Source organism: Cupressus sempervirens, chromosome 10 (genome assembly GCF_028749045.1).
Source record: "Cupressus sempervirens isolate cs-2001-9-10 chromosome 10, ASM2874904v1, whole genome shotgun sequence".
NCBI lineage: Eukaryota > Viridiplantae > Streptophyta > Pinopsida > Cupressales > Cupressaceae > Cupressus > Cupressus sempervirens.
Genome location: NC_143127.1, coordinates 617,641,079 through 617,665,035, shown reverse-complemented (window position 1 = coordinate 617,665,035; position 23,957 = coordinate 617,641,079). Strand labels below are relative to the sequence as shown.

The window sequence follows — 23,957 nt, the reverse complement described above, 5'->3', positions numbered from 1 at the left end:
AAACCAGTTTCTTAATTTGTAAAATTCATTTTATATGACATAATTAGAAAGTATACATGCTGGCTTCAAATTTTGATTTATAATCAGCCAACTATTAAATTCCCTTTTCATTATATTGCTATATGGTTTGTTGATGAATGAATTTAGAGGCTGGTGTGAATCATTTCAAAATTGTTTATTGGTGTTTTGTATTTATCTATGCAAAACTTTTGAGGCCAAAATGAAGTAAACTTGTGGTCAGTTTGCTATACATCCTGATATTGTGTCTGAAAATTTAAGACATCATAGATTCAGTGGTAATTGGGCTGCTTGCCAAGTGTTTGACAAAATGTCAAACCATCGAAAAGTGAAAGAAATTGATGCTTGATTTTGTTATAACAAGACAGGGTTATTACAATGGTATCGGACCGGTTTCTTGTCATCCTGTGTGGCAGGAAAGTTAGTTTATTTTCAGATTTGCTGTTGCATTTGGAGTGACTAGCACTCTAGCATTTTCTAGCCATGGACAAACATAGGAGGACTAGCAATTCTAGAAGTCAGTGGAGCAATGAGGAAGTTAGCACAAAAATAAATTCTTTGCAGGAGAGTATGGAGAAACTAAAACTTCATCAACAGAGGTTGGCGAAGAGCTTGTCGGATCCTGCAATAGTTGAGAAGGTTGTGATGTATATGGTTTCCACCTTTAGAAGGTCGACATCGAGGTTGTAGGGAAGAAAGCTTGAGTTTTCCCCGGCAGGTGTCCATGATGCCGATGTACCTATATTTAGTATCACTTGCTAGCCCAATCCACAATGTTGATGATGGACTCATTTCACAGATATCAATAGATGTGTCAGTAGCCTTGGTGGATAGCGGCATTGAGCTTCAGTAGGTTGAGGCTCCCAAAGTTGTTACTGCTAGTGCGGAGGTAGTTGATAATGTAGTTGTCACTGGCTTGTCAGACTCACTAGAGGAGGGAGTTGTTATTGGCAACTTATATGTTAGCTACTGTAGTGTTGCTCCTATACAGGAGGTAGTTGCTTCGTTAGGTGGGACCGAGGCATGTATGGAGCCAACCAACTATGATGTTGGTGATATAGGTGTTACAACAAAGTCAGGAGATGTGGATGCAGATTGTATGGACACATCCAATGATGATATGAGCTGCATTGGGTATGATGTCCCTTATTAGATATTAGGTGATGACTCTGAGGAGGTTTTGGATGTGTCCTAGGATCAATGTTTACATGTGATGCAGGAGCACCCGAAGGTATAACGACAATCCTGTGTCACCCAAAAAAAAATGTACTTAGACTTAGTTTCTGTTTCATGTCTTTACATTTTTGGATACCCATTTGGGTCAAATAAAGGTTCCAACTCTCACAGTTCAACTATCAGTGTGCTAGAAAATCCCGAAAAAATAGGAGCATGCAATTTGGCCATCATTTTGGTGACCTAGAAGGTGTAAATTGGCCAGATGACTGTAATTGTAATTTGGAGCATTCCAGAAAAAGAATCAGGTCAAAAGGCCCCACGGTTTGAAAGTTATTGTAGTTTTTCGGGTTTTGGAGACCTCCTAAGAATGCTTCAAAGTCAGGTTTAGGGCATTAAATGACCTCGAAAAGGGTCGAAAAATGGGGGATGAGCAAAGCTTGTCCATAGGGCTATAGAGCGCTTCGAGAGCTTTCCGAAAATGTAAACGGTTCGTGAATCGGAGCTACGGTTCAAAAGTTATGCCTCCCGGAAGTTTGGTTATCGTTTCTTGATTCTTCTAGATTTGCACCGACTTCTAACGCAGCTTCTGGAACCTTCTATTTTGTTGGTGGATGCCTACTAGCACTTTCTAGAATGTACTCCTAGTCCTTAACCCTCCGGGGTCTATTTAAGGAGATTTCTGGCATTGTAAAAGGCAGTTCGGAGTGGAGTTTGAGAGGAGGTACTGAAAGGAGAAATTATCTCCAGATTTATGCTATTGTAAGCCCTTAGGGCATGTTTTGAAGTTCATTTTCCTGTACTGTTTGTACTAGCTTGTTTTCTCAATTAATATAATTTTCCCTTTTCTATTGTGTCCATTCTGTTCTTGGGTTGTGTCCCCATCAAGTGGTATCAGAGCTGGTTTTCCTGAGTGTGTAGACAGAGCGCCGACTGTGAGGCAGTTTGCACCAGGACTGTGTGGTTGTGGTTTCGAGTTGGATGATGCCTCCACGAAGAGAGCGTGGCTGAAGGGCTAGAGCTATTAATCCTGAGGAGGTTAGAGCCCTCTAGAGGCAGGTACAGGCATTGCAAGAGGAGCTCCGTAGAGGAGCAAATGTTGCCGCAGGTGACAACAGTGAGGATGACAATGAAGAAGAAGTAATGGGACCAGAAGAGGAATTTGACGAGGAACTTCTGAATCATGCAGAGGAAAGGCTTTTTAGGGCCATTACTAAGTTTGGGAAAAGACCCACAATTGAAGTAGGTGTATTTTCAGGAAATCTGAAACCAGATGAGTTGATTGATTGGATCAATGAACTGGAAGAATATTTTGAGTATGAGGATATCAGGGACCCAAATAGGGTTAAGTTTGCAAAGGCCAAGCTAAAAGACCATGCCAAAATCTAGTGGCAAGAGGTTCAATTGGAAAGAAACAGAAGAGGAAAGGAGAAGATCACAAGATGGGATCGCATGGTGGACAAATTGAAGAAGCAGTTCATTCCTGTGGACTACGAGCTTGATTTGTTTAAGAAGATGCATGGGTTAAAGCAAGCAGGAAGATCAGTCCAAGAATATACAGAGGAATTTTACCGACTCTTGATTAGAGCGGGGCATGCAGAAGCAAATAAGGAGAAGGTTGCTCGTTATATCAGTGGGTTGCGACCTAGCATCCAGAAGGAATTAAGTCTGGTAAGAATGACCAGCGTTGAAGAGGCATACCAGTTTTCCCTACGAGTTGAAGAGAAGCTGAATAAAAGGTTTGAAGGAAGACAAAGAGGTTGCGGTCAAGGAGGAAGGGGAAGCGGTAGATCATCTGGAGGCCGCAATGAAACCCAAAAGAAAAATGAAGATGTGGGTACTAGCAGGAACCAGAGGAATGAGGGTTTCAACCGCTCCCATGATCAAGACTTTGGAAATCAAAGAGGAAGAGGTAGAGGACATGGACAAGGAAGAGGAGGCTTCCATGGTACTTGTTTCCATTGCAATGAAGAAGGTCATCGTGCCTTTGAATGCCCTCAACGACAAGGAAGGACAGATAGGAGAGCTGAGGGCCAAGCTAGGGTTGCTCATGTGGATGAGGATGCACAATCATCACATTCAGAGGATGCAGAAAGAGGAGAGACCTTGGTAAATGAAAGAGTCCTATTAAGTGGTGAGATTGAACCAGGACAACGGAGGAGTTTGTTCCGTACAAGATGCAAGTGTGAGGATAAATGTTGTGACGTGATCATTGATGATGGTAGCACTGATAACTTGATATCAGAAGAGATGGTCTCTAAGCTGAAGCTCAAGAAGGGGAAACATCCCCAGCCCTATCGGATTGCTTGGGTAAAAGATGATCATAAGGTCCTGGTAAGTGACCAATGTTTAGTGAAATTCAAAATTGGGAGTTACCATGATGAAGTTCTCTGTGATGTTATTTCGATGGATGTTTGCCATCTATTGTTGGGTACACCATGGTAGTTTGATAGACATGCAATACATGATGGACATGCAAACACATACTCTCTGACAAAGGATGGAGTTCGCCGCAAATTGAAGCCCATGAAAAAGGAAGGTGAAAAGGTATGTAGCAGTGCTAGGATTTGTCTTGTTGATGAAAGGAAGTTTTTAGATGGCATGAAACATCAGCATATGTGCTATGCTTTGATTCCTAGGAAAGATAAAGAAAGTAGTAGTGAAATACCAATTGAAGTTTCAGATTTACTAGGGGAGTTTGGAGATATTATCTCTGATAATATTCCAGATGGATTACCACTAGTAAGGCAAATCAGTCATCAGATAGATCTGATTCCAGGAGCTAGTTTGCCTAGCAAGGCTGCTCACAGGATGACTCCTACTGAAACAGAGGAGCTAAATAGACAGGTTCAGGAGTTGTTGAGGAAGGGCTTGATTCGAGAGAGCCTGAGTCCATGTGCAGTACTTGCAGTACTCACACCAAAGAAGGATGGAGAGTGGAGGATGTGTACAGATTCTCGAGCTATAAATAGGATCACCATCAAGTACCGGTTTCCTTTGCCAAGAATGGATGATATTATGGACTGCTTGAGTCGAGCTCAATACTTCACAAAGATAGATCTGAAGAGTGGTTATCACCAGATACGGATTCGAGAAGGAGATGAGTGGAAAACAGCCTTCAAGACCAAGGAGGGTCTTTATGAGTGGTTAGTCATGCCCTTTGGGTTGACGAACGCCCCAAGCACCTTCATGCGGCTCATGAATGACGTACTTAAGAAGTTGTTGGGAAAATTTGTTATTGTCTATTTGGATGATATTTTAATTTTCAGCAAGACTTTGGAAGAACATTTATTGGATATTCGTAGTGTCCTTGAAAGGCTAAGGGAAGAGAAACTGTTAATTAATCTGCAGAAGTGTAACTTTGCAAAACGGGAGTTAGTCTATTTATGGTTTGTTATATCACCTGAAGGTCTCAAAATGGATCCGGAGAAGGTAAAAGCCATCTTGGAATGGCCTACTCCAAGGTCTGCTACTGAGGTAAGATCATTTCATGGTCTGGTTAGTTTTTACAGGAAGTTTATTAAGAATTTCAGTGGCATATGTGCACCCCTAACTAATACAATAAGAGGGGATAGAAAAGAGTTCAAATGGATTGCAGCAGCTGCGAGAAGTTTTGAATTGCTGAAGAAGAAGGTAACAGAACAACCTATGTTGGCACTTCCAGATTTTAGAAAAGTGTTCCAGGTGGATTGTGATGCTAGTGGTAGCGCTATTGGGGCTGTATTAAGCCAAGAAGGTAAGCCTGTTGCATATTTTAGTGAAAAATTGAATGATGCAAAGAAGAAGTATTCTGTTTATGATGAAGAGTTCTATGCAATAGTTCAGGCCTTAAAGAAATGGAGGCATTATTTATTGCCAAAGGAATTTGTTTTGTATACTGATCATCAGGCATTACAGTACCTAAATAGTCAAGGTAAATTGAATCAGAGGCATATGAAGTGGGTAGAGTTCTTGCAGAGCTATACATTTGTGTTGAAGCATAGAAGTGGAAAATCTAACAGGGTTGTAGATGCACTAAGTAGGAGACAGTTGTTGCTTGCAATAATGCAGGTTGAAGTAGTTGGGTTTGATGAACTCAAGAATTTGTACCCCGAGGATCTTGATTTTGCTAAATCATGGAAAGCTTGTAAAGAACTTGTTGCTGTAGATAGAACCAAGTGGTTAGACTATTTGATTTAGGATGGCATGTTGTTTAAAGGTAGTCAATTGTGCATTCCAAGGAGTTCCATCAGGGAAAATCTGATTAAGGAGAAACACAGCGGAGGGATGGCAGGACATTTTGATCGAGATAAGACCATTGCCATTCTTAGAGAACATTATTTTTGGCCTCAAATTTTACAAGATGTGAAGAAGTTTGTACAGAGTTGCCAGGTTTGTCAAGTTGCCAAGGGGTTTAGTCACAATACTGGCCTATATCAGCCATTGCCTGTTCCATCAAGGCCATTGGAGGACATAAGTATGGATTTTGTTCTTGGATTGCCAAGGACACAAAGGGGTAATGACTCAGTATTCGTGGTGGTTGATAGGTTCTCCAAAATGGCACATTTCATTCCATGCCACAAAACTGATGATGCTGTCCATATTGCAGACTTGTTTTTCAAAGAGGTGGTAAGACTACATGGTCTTCCAAGGAGTATAGTTTCTGACAGATATACTAAATTTGTGGGGTATTTTTGGAGGACATTATGGAAAAAATTGAGAACAGACTTGAAATTCAGTTCCACGCATCACCCACAAACTGACGGCCAAACAGAAGTGGTAAACAGAAGTCTGGGCAATTTGCTGAGATGTTTAGTTGGGGATAAGCCCAAGGGATGGGATTTGATTCTACCACAGGCAGAGTTTTCTTATAATAACTCTGTAAATAGGAGTACTGGAAAATCACCATTCCAAATTGTATATGGGAATAGCCCAAGGACTGCACCAGAGCTGAGGAAGATAGAACAAGGGGAGAGGAACAGTGCTGAAGCTGAGGAATTTGCTGAACATATCAGGCGTCTACATGAGGAGGTTCAAGCACACATTACCAAGATGAATCAAGAGTATAAAGCTAGGGCTGATCAAAGGAGAAGACATAAGGAATTCCAAGTAGGAGATTTAGTCATGGTGCACTTACGAAAAGAAAGATTTCCAGTCGGTACTTACAACAAGCTGAGAATGAAGAAATTTGGCCCCTGCAAAATTTTGAAGAAACATGACTCAGGAAATGCATATGAGGTGGAGCTGCCAGATGGTATTCACATTTCTCCCATTTTCAACATTGCAGATTTAACAGAGTATCATGATGATGGTGCAGATGAGGAGCTGGTGTTAGAGCCATGTCCAATTCCTACTTCTAAGAAGGCGGAGACAGAAGACATTCTAGATCATCGTTTGGGTAGGAGTACCAAAAACAGGCAGTATGAAGAGTATTTGGTCAAATGGAAAGGACGGCCGATCGAGGACTCAACTTGGATTTCAGCAGCCGAGGTTTCCCATTTGGGATTTCCTCTACCATCCATAAAGTGACAGGGTCACTTTTCGATCTACCCTGTGTGTCTGATGTAGGGGCACCCAGAGGTATAAGGGCAATCCTGTGTCACCCAAAAAAAAATGTACTTAGACTTAGTTTCTGTTTCATGTCTTTACATTTTTGGATACCCATTTGGGTCAAATAAAGGTTCCGACTCTCACAGTTCAACTATCAGTGCACTAGAAAATCCCGAAAAATTAGGAGCATGCAATTTGGCCATCATTTTGGTGACCTAGAAGGTGTAAATTGGCCAGATGAATGTAATTGTGATTTAGAGCATTCTAGAAAAAGAATCAGGTCAAAAGGCCCCACGGTTTGAAAGTTATTGCAGTTTTTCGGGTTTTGGAGACCTCCTAAGAATGGTTCAAAGTCAGGTTTGGGGCATTAAATGACCTCGAAAAGGGTCGAAAAATGGGGGACTAGGGAAGCTTGTCCATAGGGCTATAGAGCGCTTCGAGAGCTTTCCAAAAATGTAAACGGTTCGTCAATCGGAGCTACGGTTCAAAAGTTATGCCTCCCGGAAGTTCGGTTACCGTTTCTGGATTCTTCTAGATTTGCACCGACTTCTAACGCAGCTTCTGGAACCTTCTATTTTGTCGGTGGATGCCTACTAGCACTTTCTAGAATGTACTCCTAGTCCTTAACCCTCTGGGGTCTATTTAAGGAGATTTCTGGCATTGTAAAAGGCAGTTCGGAGTGGAGTTTGAGAGGAGGTACTGAAAGGAGAAATTATCTCCAGATTTATGCTATTGTAAGCCCTTAGGGCATGTTTTGAAGTTCATTTTCCTGTACTGTTTGTACTAGCTTATTTTCTCAATTAATATAATTTTCCCTTTTCTGTTGTGTCCATTCTGTTCTTGGGTTGTGTCCCCATCAACATGATCTTATGATTGAGGTGAAAGCTGAGACATGGGAGAAGATTGATATTGTGAAGGCTTCAATTTCTTCGGATGAGGATTTGTGCGAGGGTGATGGAAGACATATGAGTGATCTTGTGGTGGGCGGTTTTGATTCAGTTTCTTATAACAGTGTAGTTAGTGAGACAGAGAGATTGCATAAGAGTCAGGAGTTACAGAGACATCATGTGACCATTCAACTAAAGGTGAGTGATAGTGACATTTGTTTAGCTCTTTGGCATCGTGATGTTGTCTGTCAGATGCTAGCTACATCTGGTTGGGGTGCTCCTATGTCTAATCAGTGCGGTGATGGTACTCTTTCTCTAGCAGAGGTTCATGCAATGCTTTCTTTATGGGGGGCATGGAGGTACATGAGAGGTGAGGGTTGTTAATGTGTCTATATTGAATCACATTGGATCCCTTCCTAACCCATCGTACACCTCTATCTATTTTGCTTCGGCTGGTGCCCCTCCATTTTTTACTCATAAATCCGAGGAGTAGATCCAAAGCAGACATATTTGGAGCTTCACAAGCATCTGACCTGGTGATCTTCACCCTAGTATTGCCCTGAGCTACATGATCTATAGGTCTGGTTCCATTTTCGAGAGGCTGTCATGCTCTTGAAGCATAATTGCTCGCAGCTAGTTGCTGACCAGGATTACCTTCTAGAGTGGGGTAGCACCTGTCATGAGACATTGTTAGAGAAAGAGGAGGTTGTGGAGCTCACCCAAGAGCTTGAGGTGACTGTGAACTCTCGTCAGTGTACTAAGTGGGCTCTTCAAGAGTCACAGTCACGACTAGATGAGGTGATCGTAGAGTTGGGGCACGTTCGGACCACACCAGCCCCAGATCCAATTTAGTTGCATATTGTGGTTGGTGGTGAGTTTGCTTCTACGGTTGGGGATGATCGACGTGATGATGTGGCTGACACATCCGTCCAGGATATGGGTGTAGTTGATACGGATGAGATGAGAGTATCAGGGGAGTTGGACTCTCATGCTGATTTGCTTCCTTCTACTGGAAGCAAATCTATTTCTTCATCTCATACAACCGATGGCATTGAATAGTTGACAGTGCCACATTTTTAGAGGGATCAGTTGTGGGTCGCAAGGGAGCAAGTTGATGCTTCCACATATAATTTCTATTGCACAGAGTCCTTCGTGGAGTATCTACTAGAGAGTTCAGATCTGAGGGATGATTCATAGAGTGTCTGAGGGTACTCTTAACCGAGGCTCTCCTGCTATTCAGAGGTTGGTGGGAAAGCTTGTAGAGACTTTGTATACTATGCTTCCCCATAGGGATTTTGAGTTTGGGTTTGCTGAGAGGGTTTCTCGGGATCCTTCTCGACCAATAGTTCGGAGTCAGAGATTGGAGCCATCTTCTAATTCCCAATTTGATGATGATGAGCGCTTGACAAAGATTAGGATTTTATTAACATTACACTGTGAGGAGTGTTCATCACTTTTCTTTTGACCCACAGGTAGAGGATGTTGTTTAATATTGGTGTGGGTTGGCTCCAGTTTCATACGATCCATTATGGGATGGGTTAGTACCATCTTTTGTAGATGGGATTGACAACTGCAAGTTAGACCCCTTGCAATATCTACACACTCGAGATGATTTGGCAACGGTTGGAGTTGGTGGTAGTGTTTCAGTTACCTATGATTGTTACCATCTCCATAATGCAGTTGGGTGTGAGTATCAGTCTAATGGGGACTCAGGTGTGGACAGAGTTGGTTTTTTAGTCGGATTGAGTTCCGATGGGTTGTCATCACCATCAACGTCTACAGTCAATTTCCAAATGATTTTATTATTCATATCAGTTATCTGGGTGCTGACGCTACAAGAGTTATTTGTACACAAGAGGGATAGTACGTAGTTCTATCTTTGTGATCCAAGGGGATTGTGATGTTCATTTTGCGTCTCGATTGGTTGGGGACAAGCATTCTTAGGGAGGATTGTAATGTCCCCATTTTTAGTAGGTTCTTGCAATTGTCCAGGTTAGTTCATCATCGTGACCCTCGTGAGTTGACGGTGGGATTTGAGAGTCTTAGTTGTGTAGTTATAGGCTTTCCGGTAGCCTATGGTGTGTTTTGGCTCTGTTTGAGGGACTTACTCTTTATAGTAAGTCAATCTGTTGGTTTTGACGAGCTCAGTAGAGTTAGAGGAGTTGAAGGATGCTCTAAGTTTTTTTTTGAGCTTCCAGTTTGAGCTCCAAGAATCTTGGAGAGAGTGTCGAGTTATAGTAAGTTACCTCGTCAGGTTCATTCATCACCTTTCATCATCAGGATCACTTTGGTGTACTCAGATCTTGATTTTGATGCCTCTTCAGTTGTTTTCGCAAGACGGGTGAATTATTATTTTTATTCATCTAAATACGCTGAGGTTGCTATTTTTGATAGTGTTGGTGGTTGGTCACCTTAATATCATAGCTCATTGGTACTAGGACAAAAAGTTTTAAATCATGGGAACAAGAAGCAGTGGCCTTACATGTTAGAATTTTAAGTTATGGTGGAAAAGGTCATTTTCAGAGCCAAAAGCAATTAATAAATCAAATTATAATGGCACTTTATTATATTTTAATGTTGTGTGTGGGAAGCTTCTTAAGTGAAGCTCATTTTGGAAAACTTCATGCCATTTGGAGATTATAAATATGAGCCCATTTGATGAGTAAAGCATCCAATTATTTGATTGTCATATTTTGCTCTTGTTGTCTTTGTGACATTTCTAAGTCTGAAGTTTGTGCCCTTGCTGAAGTATAAGCATTTGGGGACTACAACTGAAGTATTGTAAATTTAATTATGAGAATCCACAGCTGAGGTATTCTGAACTTTTGAGTTTTATTATCGTCTCCTTTTTTTGTATTAATTGTGGCTGAGAAGCATTTATATAATTTCTCTGTTGCTATACGAGGCTTTAGTCTACAAACTGGAGTTTGTTTTGGGCAGCTTTTGTAAGAGTAGACTATGAACGTCAAATTGAAATTGGACCAGGGAACTTTCAGTTTGACTTTGGAATTACATTCTACGGCTAATACCAGGTTGTTGATTTGTGAAATTCAGTTTATATGACATAGTTTGAAAGTAAACAGGCTGGTTTCGAATTTTGATTTATAATCAGCCAACAATTAAATTCCCTTTTCATTATATTGCTACATGGTTTGTTGATGAATGAATTCAGAGGCTGGTGTGAATCATTTCAGAATTGTTTATTAGCATTTGGTATTTATTTATGCAAAACCTATAAGGCCAAAATTAAGTGAATTTGTGATCAGTTTGTTGTACATCCTGATACTGTGTTTGAAAACTTAAGACACCATAGATTCATTGGTAATTGGGCTGCTTGCCAGGTGTTCGAGAAAATGTCAAACCATCAAAAAGTGAGAGGTTGATGCTTGATTTAGCTATAACCAGATAGGGTCATGGCACTTGTCTAGACAATCTTGTAATACACTTTTCATAAGATTCATAAAGGCTGCTAAGGTGTTGTTTAACTCGAAGGGCAGAATTGTAAATTCATAATGTCCATAATAGGTTCTAAAGGCACTTTTATGAATGTCTTTCTATTTGATCCCAAGTTGGTGATAACCTGATCTAAGATCAATCTTAGAAAATACTAATGCTCCTGTCTTTTGATCAAATAAATAATCAATTTGGGGAAGTGGATATCTATTTTTGATGGTGACTTTGCTAAGCATCCTTTAATATATGCATAGCCTCATGGTTCGATCCTTTTTCTTAACAAATAATACATCTAGTAGTTCTTGCAATTGCACTTGTAACTTAATTTGTTTTGTGGAAGTCATCCTGTAAGGTGCTCTGGATATAGGTTCTACTCCCAACACCAAATTTATGGTAAAACCAAATACCCTAGGAGGTAAGGTAGGTAGTTCCTCTAGAAATACATCTCGATAGTTCTTAAGATAGAGATAGCTTTTTGCAAAAGATTTTTTCATTCTTTCCCTAATCTCCCCATCTTCTTGAATGTAATCATCTTGATGAACTTTTTTTTTGTCTCATTTAGATCTTCAATTTTATTGCTAGATCTCACGCCCTTTTCTTCTACATCTTTTTAGTTGCATGGCTGATATTTGATGCGTTTTTACTTCATGTAGTATTCCTTGAGTGTTAACGGGATTCCCTTTTCCATCTAAGCATTTTGCTGTCTTTGCAAGATAATCCACTTTTGCCTTATGTTATCTATGCCAATTGATTCCCATGATAATATCATAGTACCCCAAAGATGCTACATACAGGTTAACCTTAGTCGAGAAAGTTGTAAAGTCTACCCGAGCCTTAAACAATCATTGATCTACCCGAGCCTTATACTAGTTTGCATACTCAACAATTTAAGGGTTTTCCATATATCCAGTTCTTTTTGGAAATCTACTCAACAATTTTGGAGATATAAAACATTCAGTGGCTCCAGTATTAATTATTATTAAGATGGGGTTTCCATATATCTTACTTGGGGTTTCTATGGGGCCCAGTTGCTACTCTGCTTGATGGTTATCTAGTGCTGCATGAATTCTTTGTTGGAAGACAGTTTGCCGAGGTGGTAAGGGAGGACGAGTTTGTTGATTAGATGTGCCCTTACTAGGAAACTGATTTGCATAGTAGTCTCCAACATAAATGAAACAACCCCTTGCTGGTCCCTTCTTCTCATTCCCTTTGTTGCCATTATTACTATTGGGATTGCCCTTGAAATCCTTACTATTATTTGCTGGCCTTAAAGTTCTTGAAGTTCTTTTTGTGAGTTCCTGGTTCAAAATTAGAAGAACTCGAGTTGGCCTTGCTCTTATTATCTAGGATGGAGTCATCCTTCTTTAATTTCTATTCTTGTTTGACGGCCTCCTTCATGGTTCGGGGTAGTAGCACATCTATGGCTCTCCCAATTGTGTTAATCAATCCATGATGAACTTTCTGACCTTGGAATTCCCATATTGTTGATAGACAGGGACATACTTCAGAAGTCGAGTGAATCACTCCTAGTATCCATTTACTATCAGGTCCCCCCTGTTTGAAATTTTGGAAATCTAGCACCTTTAACCATAGTAGGATCGGGGTAACCATCGGTTCTTAAAGATAGTGACAAACTTCTCCCAAGTGATGTCAGTGGTTGTAAGATTTAATTCCATCTTACTGTTTGCCCACTAGGTAGAAGCTTCTTCAGTAAGCTAATAGATTCCCCAAACAACCTTTGAGGAGTCTAAGAAGCTCGTACTGTCAAAATACTTCTCCATCTCGATCAACAATGCCTCAGCGGCATCCCTAGACTTTGATCCTAAAAACTTAGCGGGCTTGAATTTCTTAATGTCTCCCAAGATTGCTTTGTCTTTATCATGTGTAAGTGTATAGAGAAACGATGAAAGATAAAAGTTGCAAAAACAACTTAAGCCGAGAGCTCATCCCACGATTGGCCCATCGCACACAATAAGTTTCGAATCTCTTCTATATGGACCATCTAGAAATGAAAGAAAGATACATATGCATACATTCGACCTAGTATTGAATAGCAGTAATGGCATGGAAAGATTAAAAATTACAATTTGATAGAATTGCAATGCATTATGAATGTCATATATTTCTATTACTCCCAGCTACGAGCTCCAGTGTCTAATTTTTAATGTCCACTATTCGGCATCACTAACAATAGAAATTTTCAAAATATGAATTATTATAGAATGGTAAGAATTGGATATAAGAGTTTTTAGCAAGCCACCAAGGGGCTGCGATTTTCCTCTTCATAGAATGGTGCTCGGTTATACAGGACTTGAACCCGATCAAGGAGGAGTTACGTGCATGAAAAGGTATGCAGGGTGGTGAGCATGAGCTTGACATTCTTGACAAACATTGAATAGTAAAGGTGGCCAAATTATTAAAAGAATATAAGAGATTACGCTTGATTATGTAATTTAATTATTTAGCAATTGGCCTACACCCAACCTACTATGGAGAATATGTATATTATCTAAGTATAGTTGTACGTGATGTTGCACACACACACACACACACACACACATATACTTACACACTACATATTAAAATTGAGTACACATTTATGTATGGGTGTAATAAGGTACACGTATGCACATGTGTTACTTAAAATTATCAGCATACATACATATGTATGTATAATGAAATATGTACAATTTTACCTAGGTACCATGGATATTATTTATAACAGGGCATAATTCGCCAATAGATGGAGTAGACTTTCCATGTGGTATACAAGGTAACAATTTTACTTCTCTTTTTATTGTTTATGTGAAATATAAATATGTATACGCATTTGGTGACCTAGTTAGCTCTTGGTGGACACTTGGCATTGTCTAGTTTGTCCCAATCTGCTTTCCCTTGACCATGGTGGTTTAGGCAAATACTTGATAGTTCGGTGGCAGGTTGGTGCACACGTGCCTTATTCCTTCTCTGCCAATGCTTCTCTCCGCTTCGCCACACTCTTGCAAAGAGGAAAATAAGACAGTGAAAGCATATTTCGGTTTCCACATCATTCAGATGTAGTTTAGTTATTAGAACTAATAGCTATATTAACTAACCATTTCAAATTCATGTAATAGCATAATGATTAACCAATATCTTCAATTTCACATGAAACATAATGAATAACTAATATTTCCACTTCATATGAAATAAAAAATGAGTAACACTAATTTAATGAAACATTTCTGATTTGCTTGAAATATCAATGGCTAAATAGAATATTCAAAATTAACAAAATCAAAGATGTACCACATATACATTTTTCTGCTATGGCTGACATGTTTATCGTGGGATGACATGTCTTTAGAATGCTAAGAGCTTTAATTCCAGCTGGACAGTGTAAAGCTCTGCATTTGAGAACCCTTATAATATTTTCTTCAATTTTTCACCAAATGAATTCATTCAGATTGAGTTTTGCCAAGCTTCAGTTCTTCTGTTCATGTTTTGTCTCAGACTGCAGTGGTTATTTTGTTTGTTACATTTAACAATGGCAATGTTGCTCAAGCTATAATAATGAAGAACAATCGAGCATAAAATCAGGGAGTTAATACTACATCAATATTATAAAATCTGAGGAATGGTTTATCACCACATTTGAGTAGAAATCTCCAAAATATTTGATATATGAAATATTAACAGTCAATGTTGAAATTTTTGATGCTATTGATGAACATCTCACATTAAATAGTAACAGAAATTGCATAGGAAAAGTAATATCATTGAACCTCAGCTGAAGATACTTATCCAAACGATCAATATCTATACAAATTCTGCAAGCCGGGGAATCAGTTCTTCTCCAGGCCTGAATTTGAATACCCACAATATCCTTTTAGCTAATATGATCTTCAGAAATTTGTGAAGCCACAACAAGCTGTGCTAGAATGAGAGACTGCTTACCTTGGAAGAATAAATGCTATGAAACTGCTGCAAACCATGATTCCAAATAGAAAATCATCCACACCCTGGGATGTGCATCAGAACAAATGAAGGCTTTGTTAACGCCACTGTGAGCTCCCACATAATATTGAAAATCGGGCCCCTTCAAAGAGTTGATGCCACAAAGAAGCTGCAATAAGTAGCCATGAAATTTGGCTTACGGTTGTCCACGACAATAACACAAATAGAGAATTCAAGCACCAATTATAGAGAGATTGACTAAATAAGGATTGGGCCCCGCTAAATAATATTAGCCCCGACAATGGAAAGCCATATAAATATTCAACTTCAACACACTGAACTCATTATATAAGATGATGCCCTTTATTGTGTAATTGCTGTTTGTTGGATTCAATTGTATACAAGATTTTGGCATGAACATTTTGGATCTCTTCATCTTGATGATGGATCATGGAATGAAACATCTTGTGCACAATTGAATCTAGAAACAACATTTACTTCATATGATGGATGATGGAAATGTCTAAGCATTGATTGATAACCTTTATTGAGTTGGCTCATTTAACATTTATATTTCCTGCAATATCAATCAAGTACACAACTCTACAATATTAATCCCTATTATTGAGAGAGTGGCATATATAGGAACTCACCATCAAAATCATACTTTAAAATTGGGTTGTATGATTTCAAAATAATATATCCTAGCAAAGTATCCGTTTTTATTTCTGAATCAAACACTAAACCTCTGTAAATTTATCAGCCATGGGGAGGGACTGCACAATTTTTGACCAATTGTGAACTATATTGAAAATCCACCCTTTGCAAGAGTTAGGTTTTTGTCCAATCCTTTTATTAATCTTCTGGGGGCTTTTGTCCTTAGAGAATCAGCTTATCAAATAGCATCATACAAATTTATCATATCAAAAACCATGACTTATTATAACCGAGTAAGCTTCCTTACAAAGAGCCCTGGCCACTTTCTAGAAGATTAGGTCGTATTTAATATTTGGCACAACTGAAGAGGTCTACTCAATAAAGTGACTTATTTTATTATTTTTACTTTATTTTTAACTAATCTAATTAATTATAAGTTATCCTTCTGAAAAATAAATAATATTTGAAAAACTTAATTTGGGGATATTTTACTGCATCAAAAACCCCTCTGTAACAAACCAGCACATGAAAAACATGTCGCCTTGATTGAAAAATGAACTTTCAGATGTGTTTATATGAAATCTTAGAAGGAAGAATAAAACCAAGTCCTGTATAATTTGCTAGTGACAGAAACACAAGCTTTTTTAATTGCAAGCAACAGAAACATGGCCTTGAGAAATTGCAAGCATTAGAAACACGACCTGCAGAAATTCTTAGCAGTAGAAGTGCAACCTTTAGAAAATAAAATACCAGGAATGCTACAGTCTAAAATTTCAAGCAATAGAAGTGTGGCCTTCAAAACCTTGGAGCAATAGCAATGCAATCTTCAGAAAATAAAATAGTAGAAATGTAAACTGTAGAAGCAGGAGCCTTCAACAAGAAGAGTAGAATAGAAATATGGCATCAAAAAAACACAATTAGAAAACAGAGAATCTGTACCCATAACACGCAAATTGGCAACCGGAATGCATACAGCCCGAATGAGAAGAATTCAATCCAAATATGCCTTTCTCACAAGTATACTTTCTCCCACCATCTTAGTTTTGAAACTGTGGCTCTCTTTATTGGGTTTGCCTGAACTACAATATTGTAGATTAGTAGATCTCCTTTAAAGTCTTTGCAATAATCATGGATGTGCCTGTTTATGTTGGTTTTCTAGAAGAATGATATTTTATTTCCTACGTGACCAATATTAGGCTATTAGCTCTTGCATATAACTTTGTTATTTTACTTAAAACAAATTAAATTTCTTGGCACATGTCACCTAGTCATCATTGACTCTTTTACTGATATTTTGCTTCTATACAAGGACCTGTGTGACTTAAATTTTCACCACCAATGTCAGAAATTTTGGTTTCTTGTCCATTTCAAAGAGTTCGTTGTGACTGACCTTAAGTTTTTGCTGAGAGTTTTGTTCTTTTCTAATCAGACCAATATATTTGGTACATCATAATTTTTTACCTTTTTGAGGGCCATTTCATTTTATGTTATGCCTCTTCCAATTTGAATCCTGTGATGAGAATGTTTAAAATTGTTTTATTTCAAGAAAGATGATAAAATGAAACAAAAATATATAAAATCAATACAATAAAAAAATAATAGAACCTCATAAGAAAGCTAAAGGCTTTGTCTCTTTTTACAACTTAAAATGCAAACATTTCATGTAATGACTTATTTTCTCACTCAATGATGGAATTGGTTCATTTTATTAGATTGGTCTACATGATAAAACAAACACAGTTGTGAGAGCATTATCTGGAGGAATGAAGAGGAAGTTGTCTTTGGCAATTGCTCTTATAGGAAACAGTAAGGTATAAAGTAGTTTCTTGACTTATTTTGAATATGTTTCTTCTATTCTGGAATTATATAACCTAATATATTATCTTAATTCCAATTTGTACCTTTTTCCTAAGGTAGCTTTCAAGATATTCTAAGAAAATAAATTATCTGTAGGTGGTGATTCTAGATGAACCAACTAGTGGAATGGATCCTTATTCAATGCGTTCAACATGGCAATTGATTAAACGGTTCAAGAAAGGGAGAGTGATTTTACTAACTACTCATTCTATGGATGAGGCTGACATATTAGGTGATCGCATAGCTATAATGGCAAATGGTTCCTTGCGATGTTGTGGCAGGTGATTTTGTCGTTATTTATTGTTTTAGAAAATATACTTATTCTGTTGAATTCAAATCCTTAGCATAGCTTTTGTGCTTTCGAGTCTTGTGGGATTTGGGTGTGACAAAAGGGGACACTACTTAACGCTATAAAACATCTTTTTCTTTGTTATTTGCTCTTAAAGACAGTTTGATATGACTCGAGCATAAGTTTGCATCAACCTTTATTTATTTATTTACCACATGCAATTATTTTTTAGATGAAGATTTTATAATGTTTTTTCATTTTCTAGAGTTAAATCCAAATTCAGATGGCAAATGAAAAGATTCATTTACGTGTGTTTGTCAAAGGTGGAAGTTAGTAGTAGGCACATGAACGGTTGAGGCTTCTCAGAATTTTAAATTTACCATGAGTTGATGCCAAATTATCAGGATCTTCAAAAATTGCTCTCTATCACACTTCAAGCAATCAGTTCAATCCATCCACACTAAAGGGTACTTGCAATGGACAGCTAAATGTTCCATCTTTTCTAAATTGCAATTATGTTGGAGCAAATATTTAACTTAAAATGATAACAGAAGAGTATTTATGAAGTATACTGTAGACCACAAACCTTTAGCCCTGATTTGAACTATAGGAAAGCAATCTGAAAAATCTGCATCTGAATTGAAGCAGCAAAACAATGTAAGAAATCAATAAACCGAAACAAATATTTTGGTTCCATGAAGATTCTCTCTGACAAAGTTCTCTAATTTACCACAGAAAAATCAATTTTAACTTATTGTAATAAATTATAATGTCCTCGATTTATTGGAACATTCACCTTGTGGTAGAGAAAAGTGAGCTCAAGGAGATTGATCCTCTGAGGAAAATTCTTAACTTACTGTGGTATTAATTTATATGTATAGTTTTCTCTTTACTAGTCCTCTTTATTTTATCTTTGTAAGTCTGGCAGCACAATTCTCATGCAAGAGATGGGAAATTGTCTTCCTATTTCAAATTTTTAATAAAGAATAGTCATGGTTTCAGACGACATATTTTCTACAGATAGAAGATCCTGCTTTATAAATGATCAGTATGGTTATGTTGACTATTGCTAAATTATTCTATATTACACTGTGACTGGAATGCTAATTGATATGCCCCACTGCAGTTCTCCTTTTCTGAAGCATCGCTATGGTGTGGGTTACACTCTAACACTAGTAAAGGTTTGTAATTTTGTAATTTTGCTATTATGCTTTCTGTGAATTTGTAGACTAAACTATGCTTAGCTGTCACATGGAGATAAATGATGGATAAAGCTTTGTCCAATTTTAACACAATATTTATTGGCAGAAATCACAGTGTGCATCATCAGCTGCTGATATTATTTTTCGCCATGTTCCTTCGGCAACACTTCTTACTGATGTAAGTGAATTTAGCTTATCCCTATTACAAATTAAGAAGTCTAAATCCATTCAAAGAGTTCAAGTGAAAGGATTGTATTTAGCATAGTTATCCCTCCCTAGGGGATTGGGGGATGTTGGAACAGGACAAGCTTTTGGGTAGTGGGGGATGCCGTCAGGGGATGGTATGTGTGTGTACTATATACAATACATATGGTGCTTTAAATGCTAGTTATGAAAATATGTATAACAAAATAGAATAAAGATGTAAACAGTAAAACAACTGTAAAATAGTAAATTAGAATTACTAAGTACTTGAACATTGCATTGAACATGGAACATTGAACATTGAACGGTAATTTTTTTTAATAGTCAAAGTAGAAAATGTGTCAATAAGATGATTACACTCTTGGGTAATAGAATCAAAAGTATGAGTATCTAATCATAAAGATGATTACACTGAGTAGCTTGATATCAAAACAAGTACAAACTACAAGAGATGGGCCCCACATACCCCTAGGGCAAGAAAGAATCCACAAAACCAACGAAAATTCTTTTTAAAAAAAAAATTACTTTATCTATTTGTCGTGACAAGGGACACCTTGTCGTTCCTTGAGGGGTTGAGGGACGCTATTGCAACCCTCCATCCCCTTCGGGGATGCCATGATGTCCTTGCATTTTGAGTGGACAACGGTGATTTGGGTGACGTGATTGGGTATACTGGAACACCATCCCCACGTTTTCTAGTGTGACCCGAATTCCGTAACACTAGGGATTTCTTTTGGTTAAGGGGGAGGGTGTGGTGATGCATCCCCGGGGTACATTGGTATTTAGGTATGTTATGTTAGTATATCTTTGAGTTTTGGACACATGGATGTGTTAGAAATAGGGAATACTGAGAGGGGTGGCCATGAATCAATGTTCTACAAACTTTTGCCCAACTATGGATATTATTAACAATCTTTAAACTTGCATAGATGAGCAAGCTGAAAAGTAAACTAAAGCAAATTACAATGCAACTTATAACACCATTATTTCTTTAGGAAAACCCTGGCCAAGGGATAATACCTGCAAAATGATCCAGTAATCAAAAGTGCCTTGTGAAAGATATTGACCCTATTAGGAGTCTATTACATCCGTATAGTGTACCTGTCCTTGTTAGAAGCCTCAACCTTGTTAGGAGTTGTTATTACAATACAAAAGAGTGCAAGATGAGACCACTACTCAAACATGCATATACAACTATACAATACTAGTAGTAGAGATGGATACAAAAACCTTTTATAGTGCTGATATCTTCAAGATCTGATCTGTCTTTTGTAGTTCCTTCTTCTAAACTGTACACACAACCGCTCTACTCTATTCTAGCATCAAATTCGCGTCTGTACCAATCACATAAAGTGCACATATAAACATTATATCAATACAATACAGTGACACAATTTGCTTAACAAAATACTTTGCCTTTATACCAAAACTTTTAGATCTGTCGGCCTTGCTGATCGATACTTTGCTAAATCTTTGAATAATCTTTTGCCACATCTGGGTTAACATCTAGGATGTCATCCCAACATTGTTAAATAATTATTTTGGTGAACCAAAACAATGCCTTAATCAAAATGCCATTGTTCTGCCTTTTACTCTGTTTTGTGCAGTCAGCCTGTACCAGGTAAATCCTTAATAACTCACACTGTACTTGACATAATCTTTAGTGCAATTACCCAAGTGCTATATATAACCTGTATTACCTTCTTGCAAGAGCAAATAGCTTCAGGTGTCTTCAGTGAAGTGCACTAAACCAAAATGCCTGACTGTTAACTGCATACCTTCATCACACTGAGACAATTTTCTAAAGTTTCTGTTCTTCAAACATATTCTTATCTTTTGCCATTTCACAATAGGATGTCATCCCAACATTGTTAAATAATTATTTTGGTGAACCAAAACAATGCCTTAATCAAAATGCCATTGTTCTGCCTTTTACTCTGTTTTGTGCAGTCAGCCTGTACCAGGTAAATCCTTAATAACTCACACTGTACTTGACATAATCTTTAGTGCAATTACCCAAGTGCTATATATAACCTGTATTACCTTCTTGCAAGAGCAAATAGCTTCAGGTGTCTTCAGTGAAGTGCACTAAACCAAAATGCCTGACTGTTAACTGCATACCTTCATCACACTGAGACAATTTTCTAAAGTTTCTGTTCTTCAAACATATTCTTATCTTTTGCCATTTCACAATAGGCTTTATGTTGCCATAAATGAAAACCCTAATACATCACATTAGCCAAATTGCCAACAATCTCTCCCTTTGGCATTGATGGCAACATATGGAAAAAATGGCTAAAGTGCCAACAATGTCTCCCTTTGTCATTGATAGCAACATATGGGAAAAATTGGCAAAGTGTTGAAATTCAACAATTTACAAAATCCGTCAAGTATTTCACATGGCCATCAAAATTTCAAAACTTGTGCATCATCTATGTTTATAATTCCATCTTTTGTATGTATATATTGTTCTCCATCTTAGTCTATGCTCTAACTTATATCACCCTTCACAATATACATAGTACTTACAATATTTCACACTGTCACTCCCCATTTGACATCAATGACAAAGATGAGTCTAAAATGTATATACAGGTTAAAAGTGTAGTTCTACCTTGGAGTAATCATGCTGTATAGGTGCTTAAAAGTGTCACAGAGTCATCAAAACGCTTCGTTAAGCTGCCAAACTCTTTATCCCAAGAGTCCTTCACTGCATCTGCTATGCTGGTTAATGCACACAACCCATAGGCTGCAACTTCTGCTGTATTTAGATCTGAATAGGCAAATTTTGCGCCTCTAAGCATGTATCCCGTTGAAATTGAACAATATGAATCTTCAGAGTTGGGGGCTTTCTCAGTACCTTCAAGGTTCTTTCCCTGTTCAGCTCAAGTAACCCTAACCTATCATAGATTTGATCAGTTCTCTGTTCAATCTCTATAATCTTGGCCTTCGGATTTTTCAACTCATCCACTGTTTTCTCGAATTCATCTTGTTTATTGTTGATAGATGTGGAGATGTCTTGGGTAAGTTTATGTGCCAAAGCACACTTTTCATATAGGTGTTTACCCTCAAATATACAACTCTTCAATTCCTTGATGCAAATATCTAGTGCTATCTGATCATTCCTAATATTGCCACATACTGTGCTAAACAATCCTGCATCATGTTCAACTTGAGCCTTCAAAGTGGCTGCATCCTCAAGTGTAGAAAAGTGGCTATTAAAAGCTTCCACTACTCTTTCTGCTCTCTTCTCCAAATCTTGCCCAGTGACCTTTACTGGAATAGCAATCTGAAGTCTATCTGTCACTCTTTCTAGGATGCCCTGTGTATTCTCGCTCAGTTTGTTGGTTTTCTCAGCAATTTTTTTCACTGAAAATGCTGCAACTTGACATAGTTTTCTATGTCCATATCATCTGACATTCTCATGGATCTATTGCTAACCATGCTAGCCAACAAAATTTCAAATGGTGATTGAGAAGTGGTAGTAGTCTGACCAACTTCTTTGGTAGGTGTCAGCAATTGTAATTAAAATTCTTGCATACTTGTTCTTAATTCTCTCAAGTTTGTTGAATAGCTGTTGTTTCAGAATCTCGCAGAGGTTTACCTTTACTTTGTCGACACATATTTTGTATGCAGCATGGATAAATCCAGTTGATACCTCATCTTCCCTTGAACTAGAATTCTTCTTGTAGGCTAGAATTTTACTCATGAATCTCACATCATCTTGTTTGATCTTATTAAGCATCATGCCTCTTCCATTCCAGATTGTTTCAGTGTTGTGTTGCACTAATTCGTACTATTCTTCTTATTTATTGGAATTATACCTTCATTGCTTAACCTTGCCACCTCTAGAATTAGGTCACTAGTGATTTTGACTAGTTTGTCCCCAACCCAAAACATGTTATCATGCACTCTACCCAAAATGATCCTAGACCACTCTTCATTAGAGAATTCCTCATAAAAGATATGCTGCACAACTTTGAATTGCCCTAGGTGTTCAGAACCTTCCTTAGAAGACTTATCATCCTTGTAGACATTGTTAAACTTTTGCAGTGACTATATGCCCTAACATCTTTAATGAGCAAAACTCCTTCCGACACTTGCTAAAATGCCCTAGCAGGATCATCATCCAAAGATAAAATTGGGTTCCTTTTAAACTTATATCTATGTTTGTCTAAGTTTTCATAAACTGGTGAATCCATTTCTGTATTTACCTTCAAATTCTTTTCAAGAAATGACCTTATAAACAAATAAATACCTTCAAAGTCGCAAACTTAGGGTTATCACAGAAATTCTCAAAAATCGCTTTTCAAGATTCCAAATCACCTCCCAATCGCTCTCCCAAGTTTGTGTAAGCTCCAATTGATTAGATGGTGTCCAAATAATTTGACTTCAGTGCTTAAATCCACCTAAATTATATCTTCATTAATTGCGTAAGTACCCAAACTCAAAAAGTTGATACCTTATCCAGTGAACCTAAATTCTTTCGTGTGGTCATATATGTTTATAATTTTTTTTGTGCTCTTAACCATACCTAAATTATATTTGTTCAATGCATCCTTAATTGTGCAAAACTTAATACTTCCATCAAGGAGTCTACTGATTGTCTGATGCAATATCCCTTGTCTTCTCAATAAGATTGATAATTCAGGTTAATGTGGAGGCTTCAGTGGTAATTAATGACTCCATTTTCCTCTCTGGTGTGTTCTTATTCTTTTCAATTCATACCATTAAATCCACAGGTGTTCCTTC

General features: G+C 37.8%; 1 protein-coding gene across 5 annotated transcripts in view; it reads left to right on the top strand.

Moving 5' to 3' along the window:
* The window catches only part of ABCA1 (ATP-binding cassette A1), a 307,414-nt gene that overhangs the window by 160,462 nt on the left and 122,995 nt on the right, over positions 1–23,957 (top strand). For all 5 annotated transcript variants that reach the window (XM_089804610.1, XM_089804609.1, XM_089804613.1 and 2 more), the window contains 4 exons: positions 17,366–17,464; positions 17,607–17,791; positions 18,926–18,980; positions 19,108–19,179. In XM_089804610.1, coding sequence (XP_089660736.1) covers positions 17,366–17,464; positions 17,607–17,791; positions 18,926–18,980; positions 19,108–19,179 — 411 coding nt within the window. The remainder of the gene's footprint in view (positions 1–17,365; positions 17,465–17,606; positions 17,792–18,925; positions 18,981–19,107; positions 19,180–23,957) is intronic.